The 25,722-nt window shown below is 53.5% G+C and overlaps 6 protein-coding genes across 6 annotated transcripts; all 6 read right to left on the minus strand.

The window, feature by feature from the left end:
- Nucleotides 1-1,311: 1,311 nt before the first annotated feature.
- JKF63_02650 (uncharacterized protein) lies at nucleotides 1,312-2,799 on the minus strand (the record flags this gene model as incomplete). Its single annotated transcript, XM_067898674.1, has 1 exon — nucleotides 1,312-2,799. One exon carries the CDS (start codon nucleotides 2,797-2,799, stop codon nucleotides 1,312-1,314), a length of 1,488 nt encoding a protein of 495 aa, XP_067754831.1.
- Nucleotides 2,800-4,299: 1,500 nt separating this feature from the next.
- JKF63_02651 (uncharacterized protein) lies at nucleotides 4,300-6,582 on the minus strand (the record flags this gene model as incomplete). Its single annotated transcript, XM_067898675.1, has 1 exon — nucleotides 4,300-6,582. The coding sequence occupies one exon, from the start codon at nucleotides 6,580-6,582 to the stop codon at nucleotides 4,300-4,302; it is 2,283 nt and encodes a 760-aa protein (XP_067754832.1).
- Nucleotides 6,583-10,182: 3,600 nt separating this feature from the next.
- Nucleotides 10,183-11,505, minus strand: JKF63_02652 (uncharacterized protein; the record flags this gene model as incomplete). Its single annotated transcript, XM_067898676.1, has 1 exon — nucleotides 10,183-11,505. The coding sequence occupies one exon, from the start codon at nucleotides 11,503-11,505 to the stop codon at nucleotides 10,183-10,185; it is 1,323 nt and encodes a 440-aa protein (XP_067754833.1).
- A 1,573-nt stretch (nucleotides 11,506-13,078) lies between these two features.
- JKF63_02653 (uncharacterized protein) lies at nucleotides 13,079-13,954 on the minus strand (the record flags this gene model as incomplete). Its single annotated transcript, XM_067898677.1, has 1 exon — nucleotides 13,079-13,954. The coding sequence occupies one exon, from the start codon at nucleotides 13,952-13,954 to the stop codon at nucleotides 13,079-13,081; it is 876 nt and encodes a 291-aa protein (XP_067754834.1).
- Nucleotides 13,955-16,428: 2,474 nt separating this feature from the next.
- On the minus strand, nucleotides 16,429-18,270 carry JKF63_02654 (uncharacterized protein; the record flags this gene model as incomplete). The annotated part of the gene is made up of 1 exon (XM_067898678.1): nucleotides 16,429-18,270. One exon carries the CDS (start codon nucleotides 18,268-18,270, stop codon nucleotides 16,429-16,431), a length of 1,842 nt encoding a protein of 613 aa, XP_067754835.1.
- Nucleotides 18,271-20,805: 2,535 nt separating this feature from the next.
- On the minus strand, nucleotides 20,806-24,765 carry JKF63_02655 (uncharacterized protein; the record flags this gene model as incomplete). Its single annotated transcript, XM_067898679.1, has 1 exon — nucleotides 20,806-24,765. One exon carries the CDS (start codon nucleotides 24,763-24,765, stop codon nucleotides 20,806-20,808), a length of 3,960 nt encoding a protein of 1,319 aa, XP_067754836.1.
- Between the last annotated feature and the right edge of the window lie 957 nt (nucleotides 24,766-25,722).

Genomic DNA, 25,722 nt, shown 5'->3' on the forward strand with positions numbered 1-25,722 from the left:
TTTTTTTTAATGGGGAGGGGGGTAACAACGGTAGAGCTCACGTTTTACCGAGATGCATATTAATTCATATCATTATGCAGACACACGTGCACACAGACGGACTCAAGCAATCAAGACAACACACACACACACACTCTCTGAGAGGAAAGGGGGTCCTCGTGGAGGGAGGGAAGGGGTTTGCTGGACGTGTGGACGAAGAGCAGGGAAAGGAAATTTTAGAAGAACGACGCTGGCGGTGGGACGTGACAAAAGGAAAATGAGATGAAGTGGACAAACAGCCTCGAGGGAGGGAGAAGGCGTATGCCTCTCGGTTAGCTGAGTAAAGGCTGCAGCTCACACGCATAGCCAAACGCGACGTGAGGTACATATAAAACAAAGAAGGGGCGGTATCAAACATATCAGCTCGAAATACTCCTTTAGTTCATCTTACATGCATCTACTCGCACGCCTGCGTGTGCGTGTGCGTGTGTGCGTGTGTGTGTGTGTGTGTGAAAGAAGGCGCACATTTGTCTACTTGCCAGCGTCTCCTCAAGTATAAATGGAGGGAGGGCAAAGCGATGCAAAAAGACGAACCCAAAAATAGATCCAAGTGGCGGGGTGGAAAAATAAAATCGTACCAATAACACATACAAACGACAGGAGCAGTCGGAGAGACATACAATAATGACACCCCCACTGGGGAGCGAGTACATACACCTAAATTCTACTAGGCAGGCGCACACGTGCACACGTGCACGGAACCCGGTGCAGTGATCATAGCAGAGTACCGGCGTCTCACCCAATCCGCTCATTCCTCTCATACACGGCGCCCGTATGCTGCACACACATACACTGTAAGTGCAACAGAGGACAAAACCGAGCCAAGGGCAACCGCGAACGAGAAGAAAGCGGCTGCGCAGACGAACGCAACGTGAGTTCAAGCTGCCATCCCTCCTCCTTCCAACATCAGAAACGCACGCGCACCGTTATCGACACTGCACAATGGAGGCCCCCCGTAGCGACCCGGCCATGCATACCGCCTTATGCTACCCCCACCCCCCTCTTCCCCGTTTGGCGGCTGTGAAGGAGGTTCAAAAAAGAAAAAAATGGGAGCTACTCAACGGACCCCATCCTCTGCTCAACTCCAGGCACCCCTTCCCCTCCCCCCTCCTCGGAACGGCGGCGCAGGCCGTGAGCTGTACCATTACTCGAATTAGCTGTCAGCTATCATTGCTGTTGCCAAGATGTGCTTTGGGGGGGAACGACTGTAATCCATCATTTGGTGTCGCTGCAAACGTGCAAACTGCAAGTATGCGCTTGCAGAACATCGAGCTATGCCTCAGAGAAATAAGAGGGACGGTTGACTGGGTCCTTGGAGATCGTCATAATGGATCGCAAGGCGAAGTGCATAAACGGGAATACAAGCAACATACCATCCACGCGATCCAGCATCCCACCATGCCCAGGGATGATGAAGCCCGCATCCTTCACGCGGGCCACACGCTTCAGAAGGGATTGTAGTAGGTCCCCGCACACGCCGAGCACACCCATTATGGTGCCGAGGAGTAGCCACAGAGCAACGCTCTGGAACGCAGGGTTCACAATGTTTCTCGCAGGGGCATCAAACCACGCCCGGTAAAACCAGAACATGAGGCCAGCAAAACTAACAGCATTCATGATCACACCCGCTACGGCACCTTCGACGGACTTGTTCGGGCTGATAGCGTGGTAAAGGTGGTGTGGGCCGCGCAGCAGTAGCCTCACAAGCCCGCTTGCCTCCTTTAGCGGTCGCTTCCTAAGCTGATTCGTTCCACTCGGGCCCGGGAAGTCCCCACCAGTCACGTCATAGATATTCCCGTAACGCTCTCGAAATACCTTGAGGCTGCGCCCCACCACCAGTGCAGCAATGTCGTTGATGAAATTTCCCACCAAAGTGGAAGCTAGCCACGGCACACCGACGTTCTCGATGCTGTACACTAACATTGGGGTAGACAGGCCAACAATCCACAAGATGCCAAAGATGTCAAGGCAGAAATCAAGGAACTGCTCCGTTGGCTGACGCTCTGCAATCATGTGAAGCTCCATCAAAAGAAAGTAGTTGCGCTGCGCCCCGGCAACCGACGCATGATTCGCGTCACCCTGGCCCGACCGAGTTTCGAGATCTGCTGCAGCGACAGGAACACCACCACCACCATTGCCAACGCTGCTGGGCTTCTCCTGCAAAACGCTCGGCGAGCCGAAGGATAAAGGGTAGCCCAGCAGCTCCACCGCACGCCCCACTTTGAGCTCCAGCCGATTGTGCGCTGTCAGAGTCACCACGACCAAAATGAGGAAATAAAGCTCAAGCATGACAAGAAGTACCTCCTCACCCATGAATGCGCCAAACGCCAGCAGACCCCAGCCAAGGTGCTTCAAAACGGTATAGAAAGAGAGGGGCACCACTGGCAGAGCGTATTCTGTGGGGAGCAGTGGTACTCCTTCCATGTAAGGCGATGGCGGTGGTGGTCGATTGACAAGGCGTTGCAGCGTTGTGGGGGGCGTGGAATCCCCCAGCGGCGCTGATGCCGTTGAATTCTCCATAGACATGAGCAGAGCCACCTTGAGGTGACGCTTAAGGCCACTCCACTCGATGCCGCACATGAATAAAGCGAAAAAGGCGAGGATGGCGGCGCAATAGACCGAGTAGGCGCCCCAGAGAATGACGGAGGGACCAACAATGCAGATGGTGATTGTCCGCACTTGAATGTTCGTGAGGCCGAAGCGATTTCGATCTGGGCTCCTCTGTGCATCTGTGCCCATGGCTGTTCTGAGACCCGACATTTCCAATCTATATGGGGAGGTAGAAGAGGAGCCAAGGTTTTTTTAGAATAGGAAGAAATCGAGAAAAAAAGGGAGGCGATAAGACGCGCTGTGGGGCGAAGTAAAAATTGTATTGTCTCCGATAATGGAGACACACACAGACAGACAGAGAGAGAGAGAGAGTGGGCTCTAAATATGAGATGGGAATGGAGAAGGATGATGAGACTCACGAGTGTAATCGTGCAGTGTAGCCTACAAGCACCTGTGACACACTTTCTCTTGTGCTTAGATGTGTGTGTGTGTGTGTGTGTGTGTGTGTGTGTGTGTGCGTGTGTGTGTTGCCAATGCAAAGAATAGAGAAGGCAACACGAATTGGCAGGAGGCGAAAGCAGAAGAAAGGCCTGACACGACCAGAGAGGAAGGAGGGAAAAGGGGTTACAGGCGCACGCGATTCGTCCTGGCTACGAAGGTGATCGCATATGGTGTTGTGTGTCGTACGAATTCGTCTGGTGTTGTATCAGCGATACTGATGGACCTGCGCCTTGATTCCGATGTCAATGTGATATCTTTCATGTGGCTATTCGCTCGTAGGTACGGAAGGAGGGAGGAGAATGGGTACAACTCTGTTGCATAGCGGGTAGCATCGCGAGGGAGAGGGGAGGGGGTACACAGATGAACCGTAAGGGAGGAGGAAAAAAGGGGGGGGGCAGGAGATGACACACCGTGAGAAAAAAAAAAGAGGACCGTAGACACCTTTAAGAAGACCGAGCTGAACTACACACACACACATGCACACACATACAAAGACCACAGTCATGAAGAAACATGTACATCGACTGGTGCAGCCGACCATCAGCCTCGCCACCATCAATACAGAAAGCAGAGAACAACGACAAAAAAAACGCGCACAGATACACAGAAGTCCATCTCTCCCCATACATATCTTCCTCTCCTTTAAATGGGGGGAGGAAAAATACAAGCATACATATAAACATACGCGTATGTACAACACCATCCAGAAGACAAGAGTCAGTGCGCGATCAAGCGAGTGCCGGGTACGAGAAAGATTACCGGGCCCTACAAATATTTGAGAATCGCCACTCCACGACTTCAGAAAAAAAAAACAGCGGCGATCAAGAAAGGGGAGAGAGAGACGGACACGGTGATCCGCACGATTTAGGCGGTGAAAAGCGAGGGGGGAATAAAAGCAAAAGGAACTCACTCCTGCAATGCCCACCCGGAAGGCTCAGGCGGTGAGCATCAAAGTAGGGGCATTTTGCCGAAGCGAACCTGGAGGGGGAAAAAAGGGGGGACCGCGATGCATTTTTGACTGGCCCTCCACCCCACCCCATCCCTACTCTACCCTGGCTCAGACATTTTCGGCTGGGATCGAAAACTGCCACGATCTACACCACATCGCTTGCGCTAGGCCCTCAAGGTGTGTGCCTCCCCTCCCCCCCCTTTTTTTTCTTGCTGTTGCTGTCGCCACCCACGCTGGAAAATGCGGCAGTAAGTCTCTTTTCACAAGAACAGGAGCTTTAAATAGTGGTAAGCCAGGGCAATGATCACCACCCAGAGAATGGCAGCGCTTGTGATGCTGCCGCCGTGCACCACGCGACAGAGCCGTCGCTCGCCACGATGCCACTTACCGAAGACAGAAACGTGAAAGAGCAACTTCATCATACCCCAGTGAATCTCCTCATCAGAACTGGGGCTCTCGCCTGGCACAACGTCGTCACATACGGAAGCGGATCCTGCCCTAGCTGAAGCGCTACAAGGACCCTCGGCTGTGGGTGCACTACCACCGTTAACTGTCGCTTCCAGGTGCAATGTTGAAGCAGGCGCAGCGCTGCTCAGCTTTTTCTGGCTCCCCACACCACACGCCTCCAAAACGAAGCCCACAAAAGAGAAAGAGCTGTGGTGTTGCAAGACAACATCAGGCGAGTTGATGCTGCCGTCAGCGCTACCCCGAAAAAGACGAATCGTTGCATGGAGGTTCCTGTTGTAGAAGCGCGCTGTCTCCGCGTCCAGTAGCTCGTAGTCCCGCCCCTCTTCCTCGCCGCTGCTGCTGCTCATACCAGGAGCAGAATAGACGCCGTCCGCGTCATCACTGTGGTATACTGACGTGCACAAACACCGCGCACTTGACGTTGAGAAATTCAGCGACGATGTTGTACCTGTGACCGCCCGCTTCATCGCTGCACCGTGCCTCAAGGGGGCGGCTACCTCCGTCGGTTGTAGTAGTCCCTGCAAGTGCTCCCACAGCATCGCAGCGGCTAGCCTACCACCCTGGGTGGTGAAGCCATGCGGCGTTCTACGGGTCCTCCGTCCTCGACCCTCCATCAGCAGCGGCTTGAGATCCCAGATACGGACGCACTGCGTGTGCGCGTGCCCGGACCTCTGTCGACCCGCACGCCGAGGCGGGCGTGCGCTAGAGAGGGAGGACACCGGACTTCTCGCGCACTTTGGTAGAAGCGAGTCTGCAGCCGTACTAAAGGACGACGTCAGGGTCTCGTCTGAGACGGAAGCGTCGCCTCCTCCGAACTTCTCCAGCGACTGAGAGAACTTCGGAGAGCGCCGAAGGAGCGCGGACAGCTCCACGCGACTCTCTGAGCACAAGCTCTCCCGCATTGACGAGGCCGTGCACAACGTCTGCGATTCACCACGCATCACACGATCCAGTACTGACGCCAGCTTCTCTTCTCGCACGTAGTAGGACGACTCGAAAGTGTACAGCCTCGATCCCTCAGCGTTGCTGATGGCTACGTGACCCACAAACGGAAACAGCCATGAAACAAATGGAGCGGGAAAGAAAAAGACGCAACAACCGAAGTCATGCGACTCCTCCCTCGGCCACGAGGGGGGTTGGAGACGCATAGCTAGCGGAGACAGCGGCCCGCCACGTGTCTGCTGAGATGATGAGGCTTCCATCAACTTCGCCGCCGGTGTTGTGAGTGATGAGGAGGGGACGGGTGGGCTAGAGGCACCACTTTCATTGGTGATGCAGTCGCTGTCGTCGTGCAGACAACGGGCCCGAGCGATCGGCGCTGACTCACAAGATACTGCGCCTCCAGCTAGGATAAATGGGGCTGGAGCCCCCTCACCAGAGAGAGTGGCTGTGGCAGTACTGGTAGGATCTACCGATGAGCCGCAAGCTTTGGTGGGGATGAGCAAAAATTCGGTGAGCGGAACTACTGGTGACGAGTGGGGTGACGTATCGCTCCTTTCCAGCTCGACGCGAGGTGAACTGGACGAGGAGCTACGCTTCCTGGATCTCCGCAGCCCAAAGGTCTGCAGAGATGCACTCCCATTGGCTACCAGCGCATCGGCGCCGGTGCACCCGGATAGCGGCTGCTGATCATGCATGCCTCGATCCGTGTCTTTCGTAGGAGACGCCTCAGCAACTTCACCGGCTCCGTTTCCCAATTTTTGGGAGGCATCCCCGTAGCTGTCAAGAGGTGCCTGGGGAGGGTGGCTGTAGCCCAACTTTAGCGCTGGTAAGGGCGACGGCGCCACCGACGAGACTAACGGATTCGCTGGAGAATGCTCCTCGGCCTCGTCGTCGGCGTCTAGACTGGTGGAGGTTATACTGCGGCGCCCCAGCGACGGCGACGTCGTGCACGTCGGCGAGGAAGACTGGCAATCGCAGCCTCGTTTTGCCACAACACCATCCTCAGGAAAAGCAGATGCACAAAGGTTCGTAAGTGGACTAGACGCAGCAGCCATCACGTCTACCTCGTTCGATGAGCCGGTCTTAAGGTCGCTTAGAGGCTTGTCCTTTCTGTAATTGGAAGGGAAAAGCATTGCGGCCGTACTCAATCTACCCACCCACCCAATCCACGCCGCTTCCCCAGCCACTGGATGAAAAATATGAGCGATGAGAGAGACACAAATCAGCCAGCGGATAGAAAATCACACGTAAAACGTGGGGAGGGGAAAAGCGATTATCTAAAAAAGGGGGAAGGTAGAGTCTGCTCACAGTCCGTTAACAAGAAAACAAGAGCAACAACAAACAACAAAAAAAAAAGACGGCGACGACGACGGAGAAGAAAAAGATTGTTACTCTGTCAAAAACAAAATGAAACCTGGAGACGATCAAAAATATGTTGAGGGTGTACCAAACAGAGGGGGGATAAACAATGAAAAAAAAACACTGCACAAAAAGAAGTGGTCACGTTGGGCTCTAAACACGCACACACACACACACAACCCACACCTTCGACTCCAGCCAAATCAAGAGACCGTACCACACAGTAGCCCCGCTGTGGGGTTTCTCCTTCGAGGACAAGATCAACACGTTACTATATATCCCACAATGAGTTCACAGAACAGCAAGGTAGCACGACACACGTACCTCGCGCAGACACAAAACAGAGCTCCAAGGGGGAGAGGGAATGACAAAGGAAGACACACACGAAGAGTTTCAAAGTAAAGAAGAGTCGCACCAAAAGAAAAAAAACAGGAAAAATTAGAATCCCTGGGTTACTTCGTGCTCATTCAATGGCGCTAAGTAGAGCTGTCTTATATAGTTATAACTCACTTTTATATATCGCTCTTGGTGAGCGCGCGTGTACGAAGCAACGCAAACTGTGTGTGTGTACGTGCTGAGGGGTATGGGGGTCTCTTTGTATTTACCTCTCCTCCAATCTCGTCGGCTCGTTTTTGTATCCTTTAGATGGATAAAGGAAAAAAAACAGGGAAAGCGTGACGACGAAAATAAAATGTGACCAAAAAAAAGGGGGGGAGGAGCGCACCCACAAAACAGCAACAAACAAACAAAACGGCAGCAAAATAAGTCCAAAAAGGGGTAAAAGAAGGGAAGAGCAAAAGAAAAATGGATCTGGCGGGGGGTGCGTAGCAGATAAACGAGCGATATGCACACCACAAAACAAAGCAGCACGAGTCTGACTGTTGTCGTCGTTTTTCTTTTCTCCGCTGTTATACAAAGAAGATAAAGAGATATCCGAACATATAAAAGTTGAATACGACACACACGCACACACAGAGGGGGGAAGGGGGGGGGGGGCAAAGAAAGAGGGATCGATGATCTGATAGGGGGTATGTATGTATGTATATGTGTGAAGGGGGGAACGTTCACCTTTCCACAAATAACGGCATCAACTACAACACACGCACCCTACCACGATGACCACTGCAACTACTACAACCGCGCTATAAGTCGTACGCTTCCTTCTGGTTCCCTTAGCCTCACCACCACTCTCCTCTTCGTTCCACGTTGCCTGCTCAACAAAGAAGGTATGGAGGAGCAGAGGAAGAACAGATCCCACACACAGAGACACACAGCGAAAAAAAAAGGTGTACGACAGATGTGCGCCTTGTGTATACCGTAGCTCTCTTTTTTTTTCTAGAGTCGCGCTGTGACCCCTCTCTACTCCCCCCGCGTATGCGCACCCGTTTTGTCGCAGGGACTTGACTGACTCCAAAAGCTGTAGAGACCACTAACTGAGGAAGCAATACAAAACGGAGAAAACGAAGTAACAACAAAAAAGCGGTCAGAAGAAGAAAAGAGCGCTTCGAGCACGCGCAGACACCCATAAAAACAGAAACAAGCGGTCCTGTATCCCCGTTATCTACAACAAGATCTTTGGGGGGAGAGTAGAGAATGAAAAACGAATAACAATATGCGTGCGCACGTAACTGATGAAGAAGCGAGAGAAGTAGTTGACGGCGGATGCGCGGTTGTGTTTCTGTGCGTATGCGTATGCGTGTGTGTGTGTGTGTGTGTGTGTGCACGTCTTATTCGGAGCCTTTGCGGGGTGAGGGATAACCACGAAAGAAAAAGACGTCACAGACAGATGTCTCTGCGAATAGCAATCAGAGCAACGAAGAGCGAAGAAGCGAGCAAAAATGAGCTCCTCTGTGGTTGAATGTGTGCCTCCGCGGAATCTGCGGAGGCAGCAGCAGCAGCAGGTGGATGGAGGAGGAAGAGGATGGAAAAGCCGCGGGACCGAAGTGCAGATCCAATGAGAACAAAGAGGAGGCAGCTTAGATGGTAGAAGCACGAAAACGGCACACGGACAAACAAAAGAGGAAGCGGCTAAGCAACCAGGGTAACCCTTGGACAGAGCAGCAGTGGGTCGACAAAACACCCGTATATGTGTCAAGGGGTGGGTAAAGAGCGAGAGGGCAGCGGAAAGTGGCGAGTCCGATTCCTCAAAAACTGAAAACAGAAATGTTGGAGACAGGGAAAAAAAAAAGTGTTGGAAGTAGGGGGTGAGAGGAGAATGAAGCAGGAAGAGCGAAAAAGGGGGGAAACGGAAAGGAAGCCCGGCCGTATGGAGAAGGGCGGAAGAGGTCAAAGAGAAACTATCTGAGCGTGTGTGTGTGTGTGTGTGTGTGCTTGTGTCTGTGTATATGTGTATATGCGTGCCAGTATGTTTAATCGTTGAGGACGACGCAAGCACCGCTCAACAGACAGAGAAGGGATGATGAACGACACTCCGCAGGTTCTGCTGGGGGCTCTCGTGTTTTCTTGCTTTGATGTACGACGAGGTGGTAGAGAGAGAGAGAGGCGCGCCAGAGTTGCCTCTTTCTGACATGCTTTTTTTTTGTAGATTAAAGACGAAACACCAGAGGAAGAGGAGGAGGAAGACAAAAACGAGTAGAGCAGGAGAGCAGGAGAGAGTGGAAGAGAGGTGGGAGCTTGCCAGAATCGCTAGAAATTTCAGCTAAATTCAGGACGGGGGGGAGAGGATGTGCGAAAAAAAAAGGCATGACGCACACGTCATTTCATGGGAAGTTCCCGATCGGTGAAAGATGCACCGCCTCGACCCCAAGTGTCAAAATGTTTTGACGGCTATACGCCAACACCTTCACGTAGAGCGGAAAAAAAAAACACCGAAAGAGATCGCAACAAAGACTGCCTCTGTTTTGTAGGATGCAGCCTTTGCTTCCCTCCCCCCCCCCCCCATGTTTGACCTCCGCTTTCTAACATAAGTTTCTGCCCTCCTTACGAAATCGGGAGAGGCAATAAATAAATAGAGAGATCAGCCCCGAGTGCCCTTGTGTGTGGGCGTTGGTTTGATCTTATACTGGAACTCTCTCCCTCACTGGAGCTGCTCCACCCCCTCCCCCTACTCCCTTTTGAGGGCTCTTGGCCAATGCGCTCGACTGCATCCATGCGTGTGTGTCCACATGCTTTCTTACACGTAACCAAGGAGAGAGAATTTGAGGCACACAGGCGCGTAGTGGAATGACGCAAAAAAAAAAAGAGGGTGCAATAAAAAGAGTCCGTCTCCGAAAATGTACCCCTGTAGGCGGCATAACTTCTCATTGTATCCATCACCACAGGTCGTGCAAGCATTCTCTCTCTCTAGGAAAGCAGTGCCTGCCACATCCTGTGAGAAGAGGGATGGGGTGAACTCACCTCCACTTGCGCTGTGCTCACGCTTTAGAGCAATAGGGACACCTTGGAGCCACCGCACGAACCGTACCGCTGCCACCACTGTCCTCAGTGGGGGCATCCGAGGGCATGACCCCGGTGACCTCCGCTGAGGAGCGATGCATAACTGCCATGCACGAAGGGCACAACCAGCCCAGGTAGGAGGTGTGCCCGCTACCCCTCTTGACAGAAGCAGTCGTGATATCGACATTGTCTATCCTAACTTTCTTGAAATCAAGCGCTGAGTCCTCTGCTGGACTCCTTTCTCGCCGAGGCACCAGCGGCAGCATCGTAGGGCCTACAACATACTGAGAAGCAATGCGGTCACGCCTCTGACGAGCTTGACTGCCGATAAGCGATACGGCAGCGCTGGCGCCATCCAGCAAGTGGCCAAGGTCTTTCAAACTGAACCGGTCGGCACAGAGACCACCGAGGCTCGAGGCCAGCGCCACAAGCCGGTTCTCCGCCGAGTCGATTGGCAAAACGGCTTCGCCGAAGCAGGACACGGTGACACCCATCTTGCTTGCGGTCACAGCTGTCATGGCGAGGGCGCACTCTGCACTGTATGACGGCGCAGGTGCTGCCTTGGCGTCACTGAACACAAGAACGCTCCCAGCGCTACGGGGAAGTGGTGATGAATTTACTCCACCGCGGCTGACAGACTCCCCGAGAGCCGCTTCGCCTGGTTGCTCTCCAACCGCAGCGTCCGTCTTGTCCCCATTCGTCGCATGAAAGGCGCTGCTGGGGTGCGCACGCAGGTAGCAAAGTGCGGCGAGGAGTGCCCCTGCAAGCGACCCCCACATGTTTGCGGGGTCAGAGGGTGACGGCGCAGATGGCGAAGCAGCAATGGAGAGATCATTGGGCCTATTCATGAAAGAAGCATCAGCGCTTCCACTAGCGCTGGGCATGGTGCGGTGGTGGTCCTCGACCGCCCGCAAAACAGCCTGCTGGAGGAGTAAGGAAGAGCGCAAACGAAAGAGCTGCGCGAAGGCGAGGGTCCTCTCCGAGGAGCCGCTGCCCACCCGCCCCCCCTCCCCACCGTTTTCTTCGGGTGCGAACACCAACCCTGTTGTATCAGACAAGGGGGGGTACGTGGCCCCGACTCGTTCCAGCGTGTGATTTCGATCCGGCACAGCTGAGGAGTAGACACACTGGATGCCCCTGCTGGGGTCAGCTAAAAAAATAGCGATTGATGGAATGAAGTCGGGTGCACCGGCGCGCACGCTGCACTGCACCGCATGCACACACCGAAGCGCATTTCCCACTAGTTCATCCGTGTAATAGCCACTGCTGGAGTGCAGAATCCAGACGTATGAATTCGGCATGGTGGTACAGCAGCAGCGTCAATCATATATAAAGCTGCCCGACAGGACAGAGAGAGGACGTCCTTGAAAAAGGGGGGATCAAAAAGCAGTGCTTGCAGATTTGATATACACGCCTAAACCGAGCGCCCACAGCATGGCCAAAAAAAAAAATTTGAGCAACTAATGCAAGGTGAAGAAGGGGGAACACCACGCTGCTAGCCCTCCTGTATCCATGCTGTTCAGGAAAGCAGGCGATCGTAGGGGACCAGCGGTGTGCGGAGAATGCCGGAGAAAAAAAAGCGTAGAAAGACACACACAGTGAGTAACAGGAAGCTGGGGGTGAAAGAGAAGGGAAACCTCGCCTGAGCAGCAGCAAAGGAATGTTAGTATCATCACACACACGGGTACACCGTGCGCACCATACACTTTCTCTTTCCTGACTCCTCAGTATGCCCAGTGAGTCGGAAAAGGGAGAAAGAAAAAAAAATACCCGAATGACAGGGTATTATGGGGGGCTCCCCTGTGTGCATCACGTGCCCTGCAAGCGGGAAAGCAGCGTGATCAATCCACGGGAACAAGTAAGTGTTGCTCCCCTTGCTTTATCTGCTGCCTCTCGAAGACTCCACCAAAGCCCTTCTTCAGCATTTGAAATCATCTGCGCCGCCACTTCAAGAGTGTGTTTGTGTGCATCTCCCCCCCCCCTCTACAATGCGATAGGCGTGCGTCCACTGACGCACGCATCCAGGTGCACAGGAAAAAAAACTCTCAAAACACTCTCGACGCAGAAGCCAGCGTATGTGAGGAAACGTGATTGCAAGGGAGACGAAAACACAGAGAGAGAAAGAAGTGCACACACTCATAAGCCGCTGCAGATAAAGGGACTGAGGGGGGGCTAAAAACAACCTCATCACAGAAAAAGCAGGTGAACACCTCCGAGAACATACAACACAGAAACGCGCACGTGGTCGCATGCAAATAAGAGTCGGGAGGTGGAGGAGGTGTCGAAGGAAAAAGATGGGCGTGGAGCGGCTGAAGGAGGAGAAACCGGGGGGCAACCCGACCGAGGGGATGAAGGTGCCCACCATTTATGAACGCTCATAACCTTTTCTTTGTCGTTTTCTACTTCGCCTCGTATTACGTCTTTTTTGGGGGGGAGGGAAGATAGGAAGCCTCTTGCATCTTCTGCTCGTGTTACTCCTGGGAGTCTCACCTTGGGACTCATCCCAGCGACAGCACACAAGTATCCGCAAACGATCTCAAAAGAGAAAGCACAACGATCAAAGATAATCAAGGGGATTGCGGCATGAGAAGCGTACAGATAAGGTGAGGATGGAGAAAGGAGAGAACCGACCATTGTAGCGATGGAAGATGCTAAGGTGAACCCCCCACCCCATTCCCGTTCCCCTCCGAGGTAGCGAGGAGCGCAAGTAAAGAGAGAGGCAACAAAAAAAAACAAATATATATATATGACAGAAACGCGGAACAAAAAAAAAACGTGACGCGTCTAGAGAGAAGGCAGGGGGGGGGGGGTAAAACGTAGAAGTTTGAGAGGACAGCAGACGGCCGCGTGTGAGATGCCCACAGCCGCCCTCACCTACCGCAAGTCACTCATCCGCTGGCGAAGAGCCTGCTTTCCCTTGAGGATCATCTTCTCAAGAAGATCATTTAGGGGGCAGATGGAGTCGTACTCGCGAACCGCCTCGTCGAACATCGCTGCATCCTCGCTTTGGATAGCCGCGATCATGTCTGTCATGAACATGTGCTCGCGAGTGTTCATGTTGAACTGCGTGTCCAACTCCTGGTATTCTAGGAAACGCTCCTCAAGGACACCGACATCCTCCATGAGACTCCCCGACGTCATGAGAGCAACTTGGCACAAAAGAGCCGTGAAAAAAAGCTTGCGTGCGTTTCCGCGCGCCACACGATCCTCCAGTGCTTCACGAGCAAGACGATCGTAGATCTGCTGAGCCCCGGCGTAGTCGCCGGAGCGCGACTTTACATCTGCCATCTTCAGCACAATCTCTGAGGCTGTCACCTTCGCGCCTTGATTGCGAAAGTAGCGCACGGCCTCCTGCAGCCACCGCATCGCCTCATCGCCCACGGTCAACTCCCCCAGCGCAGCGCACGCCTTGGCTGCATTTGTGTATTTCTGGGCCTTGTCATACATGTCCACCACATCCTTGAGCACCGCGGCTGCCGTCTTCGTGTCGCCAGATTTGGCGTATGCCTTCGCTGCCTCCTCCATCTCTGCCGCCTGATCGCCCTCACATTTGCTTTTTTGAGACATTTCAGAAGCGCGCTTGTATGCCTGAGCCACCTTCGCAAAATTGCCAGCCGCTTTGTAATGTGTGGCTGCCTGCAAGAACGATTCATGCGCATCATCCACCTGCGCATCGCTGGAGGAGAACCACGAGCGCTTCTTCAGCCGCTTCTCCCCCTCCGACATCAACGCATCGCCGCGCTCCTCCATCTCTCCAGGTGTGTACTATGTTACTGGTGGTACCCTGAGGGAGGGAGAGGGGGGTAGAACGATGGACCTGTTCCAAGGCACAGGGGACTACGAAGGAATGCGGACGCGCGCGTGTCTTTGAGGAGCGTCGGTATAAACAAAACAACTGTGCGTCAAAGATGCTCAGTTGTATACATAAATCATAGACAGATGAGACCTGGCATTGTATTTGGGCCGTCACATAAAGAAAGACGAATACGACCATGAGAAGCCACCACGCCGCATGACGTGAACGTTGCGGAGAGTGTGTACCCCACCCCACCCCGCCCAGTGATGGAACAGGTGTATTGAGAAGTAAAAACAAAACAAAAGGATAGTGAAGTCAAGAAAGTCAGTTCGCAGACAAGCACATGCAAAGTAGCCAAGTCAAATGTGTGGGGGAATCTGACCTTACGCGCTACAGAAGCAGCGGATGGCACCTTCAAAACAAAAATGACCATGAACGTAAGCAATCCAGCCATCGCGCCGGCCCTCCCCGAAACAAAGTCTGCATCGCGCACGACACCCTGTTTTCGTTTTTTTGTTGCTTGGGTGGGCCGGGGCGGGAGAGTCCAGAAGGCCGATGACTACAGACTCAGACATTCACCCCTAAACACGAGCCGGGTGTGTGGTTTGGGAAGCCACCCTATTGCCTCTAGCACAGCGTCCTCCGACACGCAAACCCTGACGACCGTGACCATCGCACTCAGAGGTACTGGCACAACAGGTAGGAAAGACGTGGTCATGAAGAAGCAGAGAGGCGCACACGGTCTAGCGTCAGAGGATGGAAGCGCAACTTACTTGCCATCGAAGGAAGGACTCCAAAGAAATGAATGCTTTCCTCCGTCCCCCTTTGTGATTTTTCTCACTGCAAACGGTGTTTTTTTTTATTTTGTTTGCGTTACACTGAGAAGAGCAACTGAATACATAAACACAACAGAAAGTACCAACACCCAGACAGAGAAACATGTGAGATACAGATAGGGGCCGACATGACAGAGACCGAGGGTGAGTTGGAAAATAAGAGGGAATGAGGGGTTGGACTTGAACTATACATGACGTGTGTGTGTGTGTGTGTGTGTGTGATACTCCATTAAGCATGCACGGGGCCACGAGCTGTGTTCGCCTTTGGAGAGGGGGAAGAGAAGGGGAAGAAAGGAAAAGACTAACTCCACATGAAGTGTGTAAAGGTGTCTGTCTCTCTGTCCAACGGGGAAAAAGAAAAAAAAACAGGAACACCGTGCAAAGGAAGGACAACGACGCAAAACCACAAAACTCAACAACAAAACAAAACAGCACACACAACCACGCGCAAAACGTGTCAGCGAGTGAGAGGAAGGGGGAGAGGAGGACGAGATGAGAGCCGCGGAAAAAAAAAAGAATATTAGAGAAGAGAGACTCTGTGTATGGGTCTGTGTGTGTGCGCGCGTGTGTATGACAAGGGGTTTGGTTTATGGTGGTGAGGGCTGAGGGGAAGCAGGGGGGAAAAAAGAGATGAGCGACAGCGAACACAGCGACCAGTAAAAAACAAATGCCCATATATTAACCGATACTCCACCTGAAAGACACCGCCAGACGCCCTCTTCCTGCTAATGGAGAGAAACACTCGAGGTCAAACAGGAATCTGATTTTGTACTGGGTGCGTTTTAAGTCATTTCCCCTTTGTTTGACACGAACAACAACAAATATAGAGCGGAGGTCCACGCAAGACATACGCAGAAGCAAGCAAAAATGTAGGGAAGGGTAGCAACAGCATTTCGCGTTCATACAAACATAATGCCAAGTAAGGACTCCCCACAAGTCTGCCCATTGAGTGTGACAAGTGTATGGGTATGAGTATCGCGGTGTGTCTCCCCCCTTACTCTCGCTCATCGAATCTACTCCTCCAAGTTCCTCCATTTTTTTTTTGCGTACAGGCCCTATTCATCCCATGATGCGTGTGTGTGTGTGTGTGTGTAAATCCGTGCGCACGCGTCCACTTACGCGTTTTATCCCATTCACTTCATTGCGGTGAACGTCACCCGATGGATTTCGGATTAAGCGCTACCGTGTGCGTTTGGGTATGTATCTTTGCGTCATTGAGTGACGCTGAGCATCATTGACTCCTCCCGCACACTTGCTTCTCCATCCCGCCTCACCTCCCTCAAACCTTTTGTTGCAGTGTTGAACTATGGAGCTCTACATCGTATGATAATAAAGAAATGGAAAACGCGCAGAGCTCGTAGCGGAAGATGTAAAACGAGACCTAGTGCACGCAAGAACGAGGAAAGAGATGCACAGAACTCACGTGTTCATCGCCGCGCACATAAAGAGAGAGTCGCGATAAACGTTGACGCCCGCGACAAAATCTTTACTGCAGACGCACACGAGGACGCCGTTACACTCCTGCTCTTAAGAGTATGCATCTTCCTCTTTTCACCTAGTTCTGGATCCCCCTGCTGCTGATAAAGAGTCGCCTACTTGATCCTCTGAGGTGCATCCTTCTTTTTGCGCTGGTTTCGCTCCTCACGCTCGCGCATCGCAGCCAAACGAGCCTCCATCTGTTTACGGATTTCCTCGTGCGAAACAATCTGATCGGAATCCTGATCAGCGTAGCCGTTGTCGCGATCGGACGCCCCACCAGCCAGACTGGCACTGGGGAGCTCCATCATGCGCACGAGATTGCGTGCAGACACAGCACTATGGGGTGTCTGAGGAGCAAGCTGCATTATCGGCTCTGCCCCCTCAGCCTCCCAGTCATCTGGCATCTGCAGCGCTTCGCCCTGGGGGGAGTCGGTTGTGTTCGCCGTCAATGCATTCTCTTCCTCCTCCAAGTTCTGTACTGTCTCCTTCGGCAATTGCGAATCAGTGATGACCCGCGAAGACAACGAAGCAGCGGCACGCGAAAACGCGGACGACTGGTGGTGGCGCTGGAATGCGATCAAGATGTGCGTGGCACGCTCCTCGATGGCTCCGAGGAACTGCCTCAAGTTGGCCTCTGTGCACTTCTCCTCACCATCCACGGTGCCTTTGTCCCCTCGTGCGCATCCAATGTGGGCATACACATCCTCAGCGGTACCTGCGGTACGCTGCACAGCGTCGCGCAGCTGCGTGATAGCGTAGTTCATTTCGTCTAGCTTGGACTCCGTACCCGCGAGCTCCTCCTCGAGGCTCTTGATGAGAGCCCGGTGCTGGCGCTCGCTGTCGCCCTCCTCCTCGAGTAAACGCTGGAGATCGCGGATGCTGTCCTTCAGTATCTCTTTCTTGGCAGACAGCTCGCTGATGTGCTTGTACATCGAGAAATTCAGGTCACCCGCGCGCAGATACTTGGCGCGCACATCGTCGATATCGTCCGTCCCCAAGGCGTCCTTGATCTGAATAAGAATGCCTGTGATGGTAACCGACTCTTTATCCACATGCAGTACATCCTGTGCATCATCACAGTCTTCATCACCCATTGTCAAGGCACTTTCCTCCCCATTTCCAGACGCTGACGCACCTATCGTCCGCCGAGAAAGATCTGAGTCCTCCTGAGAGCGGGTGAGCTTCATGTCATTCATGCGCTCGCCGAACTCATACTCGCGCGCCTCCAGCTCGAGCTGCATCTCTGTCTGCTCCTCGCGCATGGCCTTGATGTCCATCATGGCGGCGTCCATGTTGCGAAGCTGCTCGGCGTAGGCCCGACGCTGCTCCGTCAGCGCAGCGCGCAGCCGCTCCACTTCGCGCAGCTGCGCGTCTCGATCGTCCATATCCCTGTTCGACTTCTCGATGTGATCGGCCATGAGGCGCTTCTTTGTCTTCAAGTCCTCCTCCATGCGTCTGTGCACGCGCAGAAACACTCGGCGTTCTTCTCGAATGACGTCGATGCGGTCACGTAGCTCCTTGTTGTACGAAAGAGCATCGTTGAACTGGCCTAACGTGTAATCCAGACGGCTCTCCAGAATTTCGACCTGACGCTGCACCGCCGCTGCCTGCTCCTTCTCTACATTGACCCCGCCCTTCAACTTGCGACTGTGAAGAAGGTCGATGCGCGCCAGTTGGTATCTCTTCGTCAGATCGTTCTTGCGCATCTTCTCAAACTGGTACCGGCGCTCCAGCCCATCGAGGTCGCTCTGCAGGGAAGCAACTTTATCTGCCTTAACGTAGTCGTAGTGAGTGCCCGATACAGTGCCGATCTCCTTCTTGATTTGATCGTTTTCTTTGACCATACGAGCGATCTGCTCTTGCTGACGCAAGCTTTGGTCCTGCACAGTGAGAATGTCCTCCGCCACCTTCGTGCGGCGCAGGCTGTCAAGCTCTGCGCTTTTCCTCGTGGCCATCACTGAAATTACTTAGGCGGTCCCAGGTGCGTTAGAATGATACCCTTGACCGGGAGGGGAGGGGGGGGGGGGGAGGGGGGGAGGGAGGGAGAGGCGCAATGCCCCCTCTGTCCGGGTGTCACTTTTCTCTGGAGGCGAAACTGGCGTGCTCTGTTCAGCACTGCCTCCACCTTCAAGGAGCTGAAGGAGAATGAGAAGCACAGGACGCAGATACGAAGGATTTAGGAAGAAAGCAGGGTTGAGCCGGCCAAGACCGTGAGAACAGATAGATGAAAAGTATATAACTCGACGTAGCGCCTTGGGGGGAGAGGGGGGGGGAGAGAGCCCGGAACAACGAAGCCAGCGGTTCGCGAGCAAGGCGGAGCGAAACACGGCTAACCGTCCTGACTTTGTAAAGTTACAGCGTTGATACCCGCCGCTCCGAAACGGGTGCACACGTGAGGGGTAGAAGTACCACGTTTGTGTGTGTGTGTATGTGTGTGTACATAGAGAGTTCGAGTTAAAGAATGAGAAGTGATGAATGCGAGAGTAACGGTAAAGGGGGTGATATGCACACGCAGAGCGCTCTATATCCACAGTTCACGCCATGTGGGGGGGGATGGAGCACACACTGCCGACACTCAAAGAGAGAGGACATTGTCACCTAACATATCCTCCTCTCATCTACAGTGGTAAGAGCTTCCTCTGACCACCTCAACTCACAACGTCAGATGAGTTCACAAGCGAGAGAGAGAGATCTTGCTGAGAAACAGAAGCACGATACAGTGATCTCGCCCCTATTCCTCGAAAAGCGTCTTCGCCAAATCTCAGCGAGTGCGAGCCCCGCTATACCTTTTCAGTTGTGCTTTATTTTTGTTTTGTTTTATGTCGTTTGCTAAGGGAGGTGAAAAGAGCAACGGTGCTCATGAGATATACAAATAGACAAACAGCGACCAGCCTCATCCTTCTCAACTCCCCCGCTCATCAGATGCGCCCTTTTTCAGTGCGTCTCTCTGAGAGGCAAGAACCTCTGCGTGGGTCTGTACTTTTTGCTTCCTCCCCATGGCCAACTTCTTGGGAGGGAGACACATGAAAAGATGAATGAATCATTAGTTATAGCGAGGGGGGAGAGGAGGAAGGGAAGAAGAAAGAGGGAAGAGCGGGGAAGAGGGGGAGAGAGGGAGGAGGGGGGGGGGGGTAAGGGAGCATATCTGTTTTTTTTTTGCTTGGTGCCAAAAGGAGAGGAACTTGCGTGTGCATCTGGACGGTGAGAACGTGTGACCGTATTTTCCTCGAAATTTAAAATATATAACGAGTTCAGTGCAACGCGGAGATGAGAGAAAAGGGGGGGAGGTGTTGGGGGGACAGGGACCGGGGCGGGGGCGAGGACGGAAAGAAGGGAGGGAGGGTGACGCGTGTGAGCGCACATACCAACATGCACAGATAGAAGCAAGGCGAGGTAGAAGCAGCAGAAATGGGAAGTCTGATTAAAACGAGAAATGCACACACGAAATCCCTCAAATCAAGAAGAAGCTAAGAAATAAAAGACAGACTATCGGCGTCCACAGAAAAACTGCAGCTGCGGCAGCGACAATTGAGGTATAGAAAAGAAAACCATGCAACGGAAAGTGGGAACAGAAATGCAGCTCATCATGCCCTGAACACACACCAGGATACACAATCAGCTCCTGATCGTATCCGCGCAGCGCGCTCCCGCAGATAGGAAAAGAAGAAAAAGAGCCTCGTTCCCCGTTTCCGTCGTCTTCTCGCGATGGCGACTCACCAGAGGAGTGCATCAGAGTGAGTGTAAGTAAAAACCGCAACACCAGGCTAAGAAGAGAAAATGAGCGAGGAACAGCAGCAAACAACTGTGATGACTGTTTCTTAGTTGCACACGCGTGTGGCACTTGCACACAGAAACGCGCACACACACAGAGACACACTAGCGGCATTTCATCCATCGCCCCCCGACCCTCTTGCCTTTCCTACCCTCTCTCTATTCTTTCTTTCATTGATCACAGGCGTTGTTTAGACTGGGAGGGAAAGAAAAAAAAAAGGTGTGTCACAGGAGCAAACATACTACTCTTCGCAGTGCCTAAAACCCAAGCACACACCCCAAAAACTGAAAAAAAATGGTATTCACCACAAGTCACCCACCATCAGACCGAGAAGAAAACAAGTAGGCGGACGATCCATCGCACTCCTCAGCGGACCTGTCTTGCTGACGTCCAAACACCTACAGACACGGGCCTGTAATTGCACAACTTGGCCCCTTGTCCCCTTGTCCCCCTCCCTCTGCTTCTATTCTTCCCCAGTGCAGAGTTTTCTCTCGATAGGGATGAAAAAAAAGGCCTATAGCCCACGCCAGACTCCCCTGGGCAAAGTGGCCCCAGCACGACAGTAGAGGTGTGTGTGTGTGGGTGTGGGGGGGGGGTATACAAGGTGGGAAGACACCTAAAAAAAAAGAATGACGGCTTACACCCTCCTCATGTCCCTCCCTCTCCCCTCCACATCACCCTGCCTCCCTCAAGAATGACTGGTAGAGAGCTGGTAGCACTACACTGAGCTCTCTGTGGTCTCAATCCGCTCGAAACACAAAATATAGGCCTCATTGGGCGCTGGTGCCTCGCAACTGTTGATCGTCGCATGCGTGTCGTTGTAGTATACCCATTTCTGCACGGAATCGTTGAAAGCGTTTGCGGTGTAATGCCCAAAGCTAAGCGAGCCGTGGTGGTAAACGACACCGCGCAGGCGGTACATCGTGCCCCCTGTCTGCAGCCCAGAAGCCTCTGGGTCCAAGTACGGAGCCAAGTCCAGCTGGATCGGGAACTGAACAGTGGTGCTCTTCTTGTAGGCGCTGTGCGTGTGCATCTTGAAGCGTTTAAATGTCATGATGAGACACGGGGGCAGACGGAAAAGCGTGCGGTGTACCTGGGTCTCCCGGAACGTTTTGCACCGACTACAGAACCATGCATCATCGCCCCGCAGCACATCTGGTTGCATAGAGTGCAGTAAGCAGTCATGCAGCGAACAAGCAACCTCCTGGGCGTTACTACCAACGCCGGGTACTTTAAAGGCGGACAGCCTCCACCACTCGGAGGCAGGCTGGTACTTAACGGCGTCGTAGCGAATAATAACAACGATGGTGGTCAACGCCACAATTGAAGCAGTCGTCCTCTCACTAAAAGCACACCCCGTCTCGCCGGTAGTGGTATCACCGTCCGTCCGTGTGGCCCTCGCAACGCTGGCAGTCGCACCTTTGCGAAAAACACGCTGTACAATTTCGATGTCCTCTCCAATAGATGTAGATGCGGCGGCGGCCTTATGTGCAGCAGCCGACGTATCGTGAGCCTCATGCATGTCAGATGACGATAGGGTATACCCCACAGCCTCGCCGAGAGCCTCTCTATCAGTAAAGAGTGCCATCTCGTCTGTCACGTTCTCCGGAACGCGTTGCAGTAGGGCGGTCGCCACCTCTACAGAGCGATGGCGGATGTGCTCCGTGTAGGCGGCCATACTTCCACCGGGTTCGCTGTTAGATACAAGCTCCCCTGCAACATATGACTCTGGAAACTCGTCGATCCAAGCCGGGGTGCCTCTCACGAGAGTCGTGAAGGGAACTGATGTGTCTTTGACCACGTAACACACACGCAGTGCGGGAGTCTCTGAGGTATTTCCCGTGGTCGGCGGCGACGATGCCACGCTTCGGTCTAGACTCGGCAGGTGACACCGTGCCCATGCTAGCACTCGACCGTGATCAGGAATCTCAATTACGCGCACGTCCACCTGGACGCACGCTGCCAGACTTCCTTCCCCTTTCCCCCCTCCCTCTACAGCCGCCTCCTCTGCAGAACAATCCTGAAAAAAAGACAGCACCTCCTCGCTAGCACTAATACTACTCAACAGCTGCTCGCGGAGAGCCTCCTCCACCTCCTGCTCTCTTACCGAGTTGTCTGGTTGCACCAACGCGTGGACCCTCACCGTTAAGAACACGTGCGCGCGAGTCGGGTTTGCCCTCACGGGTCGAAGCCACGGTGCAATTGAGCCACTGTCTGCGGCAGGGTCCGCCGCGTCGTCGGACTTGCTTAGCTCCACAATGACATCCACGTTCATGGCGCGACGCTGCGGCTGGTCTTTGATGCTGACGGAGAGCGTGACGTTGTTGTCAAAGACTGTGCTGCACTCCCCACATGTAAGACAGGTGAAAAGAGTCTTGGACTGGTGAAAAAACAGCGGCGGAATAAACGACTTGTTATTTTCTAAGAAGTTGTCCCAGAAGATGGTGGAGAGCTCCAGCGTCGCAATCGCCTTGTCGCTGTCCTCGCGCTGGCGGTAACACCGCTCCGAGAATAGATTCATCTCCTCGCTCAGGTAATCCAAGAGCACTTCAATGAACTCGCTCGCATCCTCCTGCTGATATCCAGAAAACTGCTTGACTCGCATGCCAAACTGCTCCTTAAGCTCACGGGTATCCGCGAAGGAGTGTTGCCCAGACCACATCTTCGTCAGCAGCCTGATCAGCGGGGGGGCTATGACCGCCCGAGAAAACTGCGAAATGGGGAGCGTCAAGAGCTTCGTACGGAAGGAGGTGAGATTTGACAAACACTGAATGGCGCTGTTCATGTAGCACGTGTTGCCAACGTTGGTCAGGCCACACACACCAGACCAATGTGCCGCAACCTCCATGGAGCCGGTAATTTCTTTACCGCGGGCGTCGCCGTTCGTGTTGTTCAGAGTTAGCACCAGAGAGAGAAAGATATTCCCGCTGGTCTGCCTCTTCCATTCCTCCACGCTCTCCGGCATATCCTGCTCGATGCGCCGCTGCAGCTTCTGCACTACCTCCTGCACACTCAAATCCATCCCATCCCCGCTCTGTGCAATCGTGAAGGGCCCCGGACTCACGGAAAGCATGTGAAGACCTTTGCAGGAGATGCGCACCGTGTCAGTGCCATTGATCGCCGCAAACCAAATTCGGGTCACCCTTTCTGACATCATGCCCTCTTCTCTTATCAAACCCCAGGCGAGGTGGCACACCTCGCGCATGTCGCTATGCAAGAGTGCCTCCTCAACTGGCACCTCTACGCTGAACTTGTCAAGCCTTTCATGTGACTCGTCCACCTCCGTCCACTCGAATGTCGTGAACACGGTCAACGGAAGCGGCTTCCACATGGCAAGACAGCTCTCCCGGAGAGGAAAGTCTCCGTACATGATATATTTGGGGCCGGCGCCGAAGAAGTCAAAGAAGGCATCGTACAGTGTCTCAGGAATCACCTGGTAATGTGCCGAGTTCAGTGAAAGCCAGTGTCGTCGCCGGTCGTGCAGTGACACCCTCATGAGCCCAAACGTGTCGATTGGGCCGGGAAAAGGTGGGTGTGGCCCAGGCGAAGTCAGGCGGCGCTGCTCCTTCGCGTGCGCCGACCAGTTTAGCAACTGCTCCATCCATGCTGTCGGTACCACAACGCCGCGAGGCAGAGCTTCCTTGTTCTGCATTAAGCTCCGCTGCTGGGCGGCAAAGTACAAGCAGTAAAAGAAAAACTCTAGGTTGAGGTGCGACGCGCACTCCTCCTCCTCCCATAAAAAGGGGGCCACCTCTGCTGAATTGCGAGAGCGCTGCTGGTACGCTGGAAAGAAGCTGCATACCCACGCCTCAGCAATGCTCTGGAGAATAGTGCAGAGGTCCTCCTTGCAGTCGATAAGGGTGGCACCATCGCTGTACTTGTCACGCAACGCGTGAGGCACGTGTGCGCCATGCGCCAAGTGTTCCCCCATGAGTCGACAGCTCATCGCGCTGATCTCCTTGACATGGGCAAAACTGCGTAAGGAATAGCGACTGAAGTGGCGACTGCCACCCGTGCCGTGGCACCCCCCGTCATTCATCACCTCAGAAACAATACTTTGCAAACCCGAGACGAAGGCAACGGACACCTCTCGCGGTGTCGCGCACAAACCACACACCGCTTCCTCATCCCCACTGAACGGAAGAGGTGGGGGCGCAAGAACGGAAATCTCCGCTGCGCTTTCCCAGATCAAACTCTGCAACACCGCACTTGCAATACCGAACCAGGCGACATTAAATTCCTCTGTTTCCTCCGGGACATCACCGGCTTGGATGCCGTCAAACCGGGCTGCGGTGGCCGAGTGTGAGCACTTCAGCCATGTAACGCTACCATCGAACCCGCGAAGACCCTCCAAGATGTTGCTCACGAGTGACTGGATAAAAGCCTGAAGTCTGTTGACTGAAAGCTGCGACTGCGGCATCACAGAGCTATATTTCTCGTTGTTGTCTGTGGCAGCCGCAGCGGGAGCGCTGTAGTTGGGTCCAGCCGTCGCGGCATAGCACCCGACCCCCCCGGCATTGCGAATGATATTGCACGCTTCTGGGTGGATCTGTGACGTTGATGGGCCATCCTCCACGGAGGCAAAGCTGTCACGGGACGTGGCGGTAAACGAAGACCCCTCAACACTGCGGTTTTCATTTTTGAATTCCATCTCCTCAATAGTAGCCTCAGAACGCATGGTGTTGCAATAGTCGTCCTGTGAGTGGGGATGTGCAATTTTGTATGTCGGTCTCCGAATCGAAGAGTCGTATGCCTCGTGCGAGAAGCAAAAAGCGAATCGGGCGGGACAGCTGAACGGAGAGCTGGCGAAGCCGCTGAAGGGTGTGTCAAATCACCCCGTCGTACTGTTCTGTGAAAGGCAGACCTTTCTTTGCTCTATGGCCACTTGGCGTGTGCGTGTGAGCGTGAAGAAATCGGGTCGAAGAGCGTCAGGCACGTGTACGCTCGTCCTTTTCTTCGATAACAGGGGGCCCCAATCTAGCTTAGTAAAAGCTTCCCTTTTGTGTGTGCGTGTGTGTGTGTGGGGGGAGGGAGGGGGGAGGGAGGGAGGGGGGGGGGGGGACGCTGTTGTTTCGGGATCCCAGAGCCTGTGACACGTAAAAACTACTGTGTGCGATGAAAGAGCTCAATGTGCAGTGCGAGGAACGCGACGAGAGGTCCACTCAGAAAAAACGCACCAAAGCAAACCAAGTGAACACGCTCAGAGAAGGTTCTCCGGGCTGCTGTGATACTTGTGGTGAACAGCGCTTGTCAACAATAGCCCGACAAAGTGAATGAAGAAAACCAAACACCTCAGGGGCCGTAAAGAAGGTGGCTCCCACGGTTGAGTGAAAAAGAGGAGCACAAATAAAGAAGCCACACTCGCACGTGAAATTAAGGTTGTTCTTTTGTCCGATTCACGATGCGCGTAGGGGCACTTGCAAGAGAGGTGAAAAAAAAAAACACAAGACGCACACAAATTCCATTGGCGGAAAGAAAACGGAGAGAGAGAAAGGAGGGGGAAAAAATAGCTGAGATCAACAGGGATGGCAGCAACAATTAACTGTAGCAACTCGGTGCATCACTAAATGCGACTCCCATAGTAGTGCCTGCGTTCTCACTTGCGGGGATCGGTTAGGACCACTAGAACTTGAGG

This window comes from Porcisia hertigi, chromosome 32, assembly GCF_017918235.1.
Source record: "Porcisia hertigi strain C119 chromosome 32, whole genome shotgun sequence".
Classification (NCBI taxonomy): Eukaryota; Euglenozoa; class Kinetoplastea; order Trypanosomatida; family Trypanosomatidae; genus Porcisia; species Porcisia hertigi.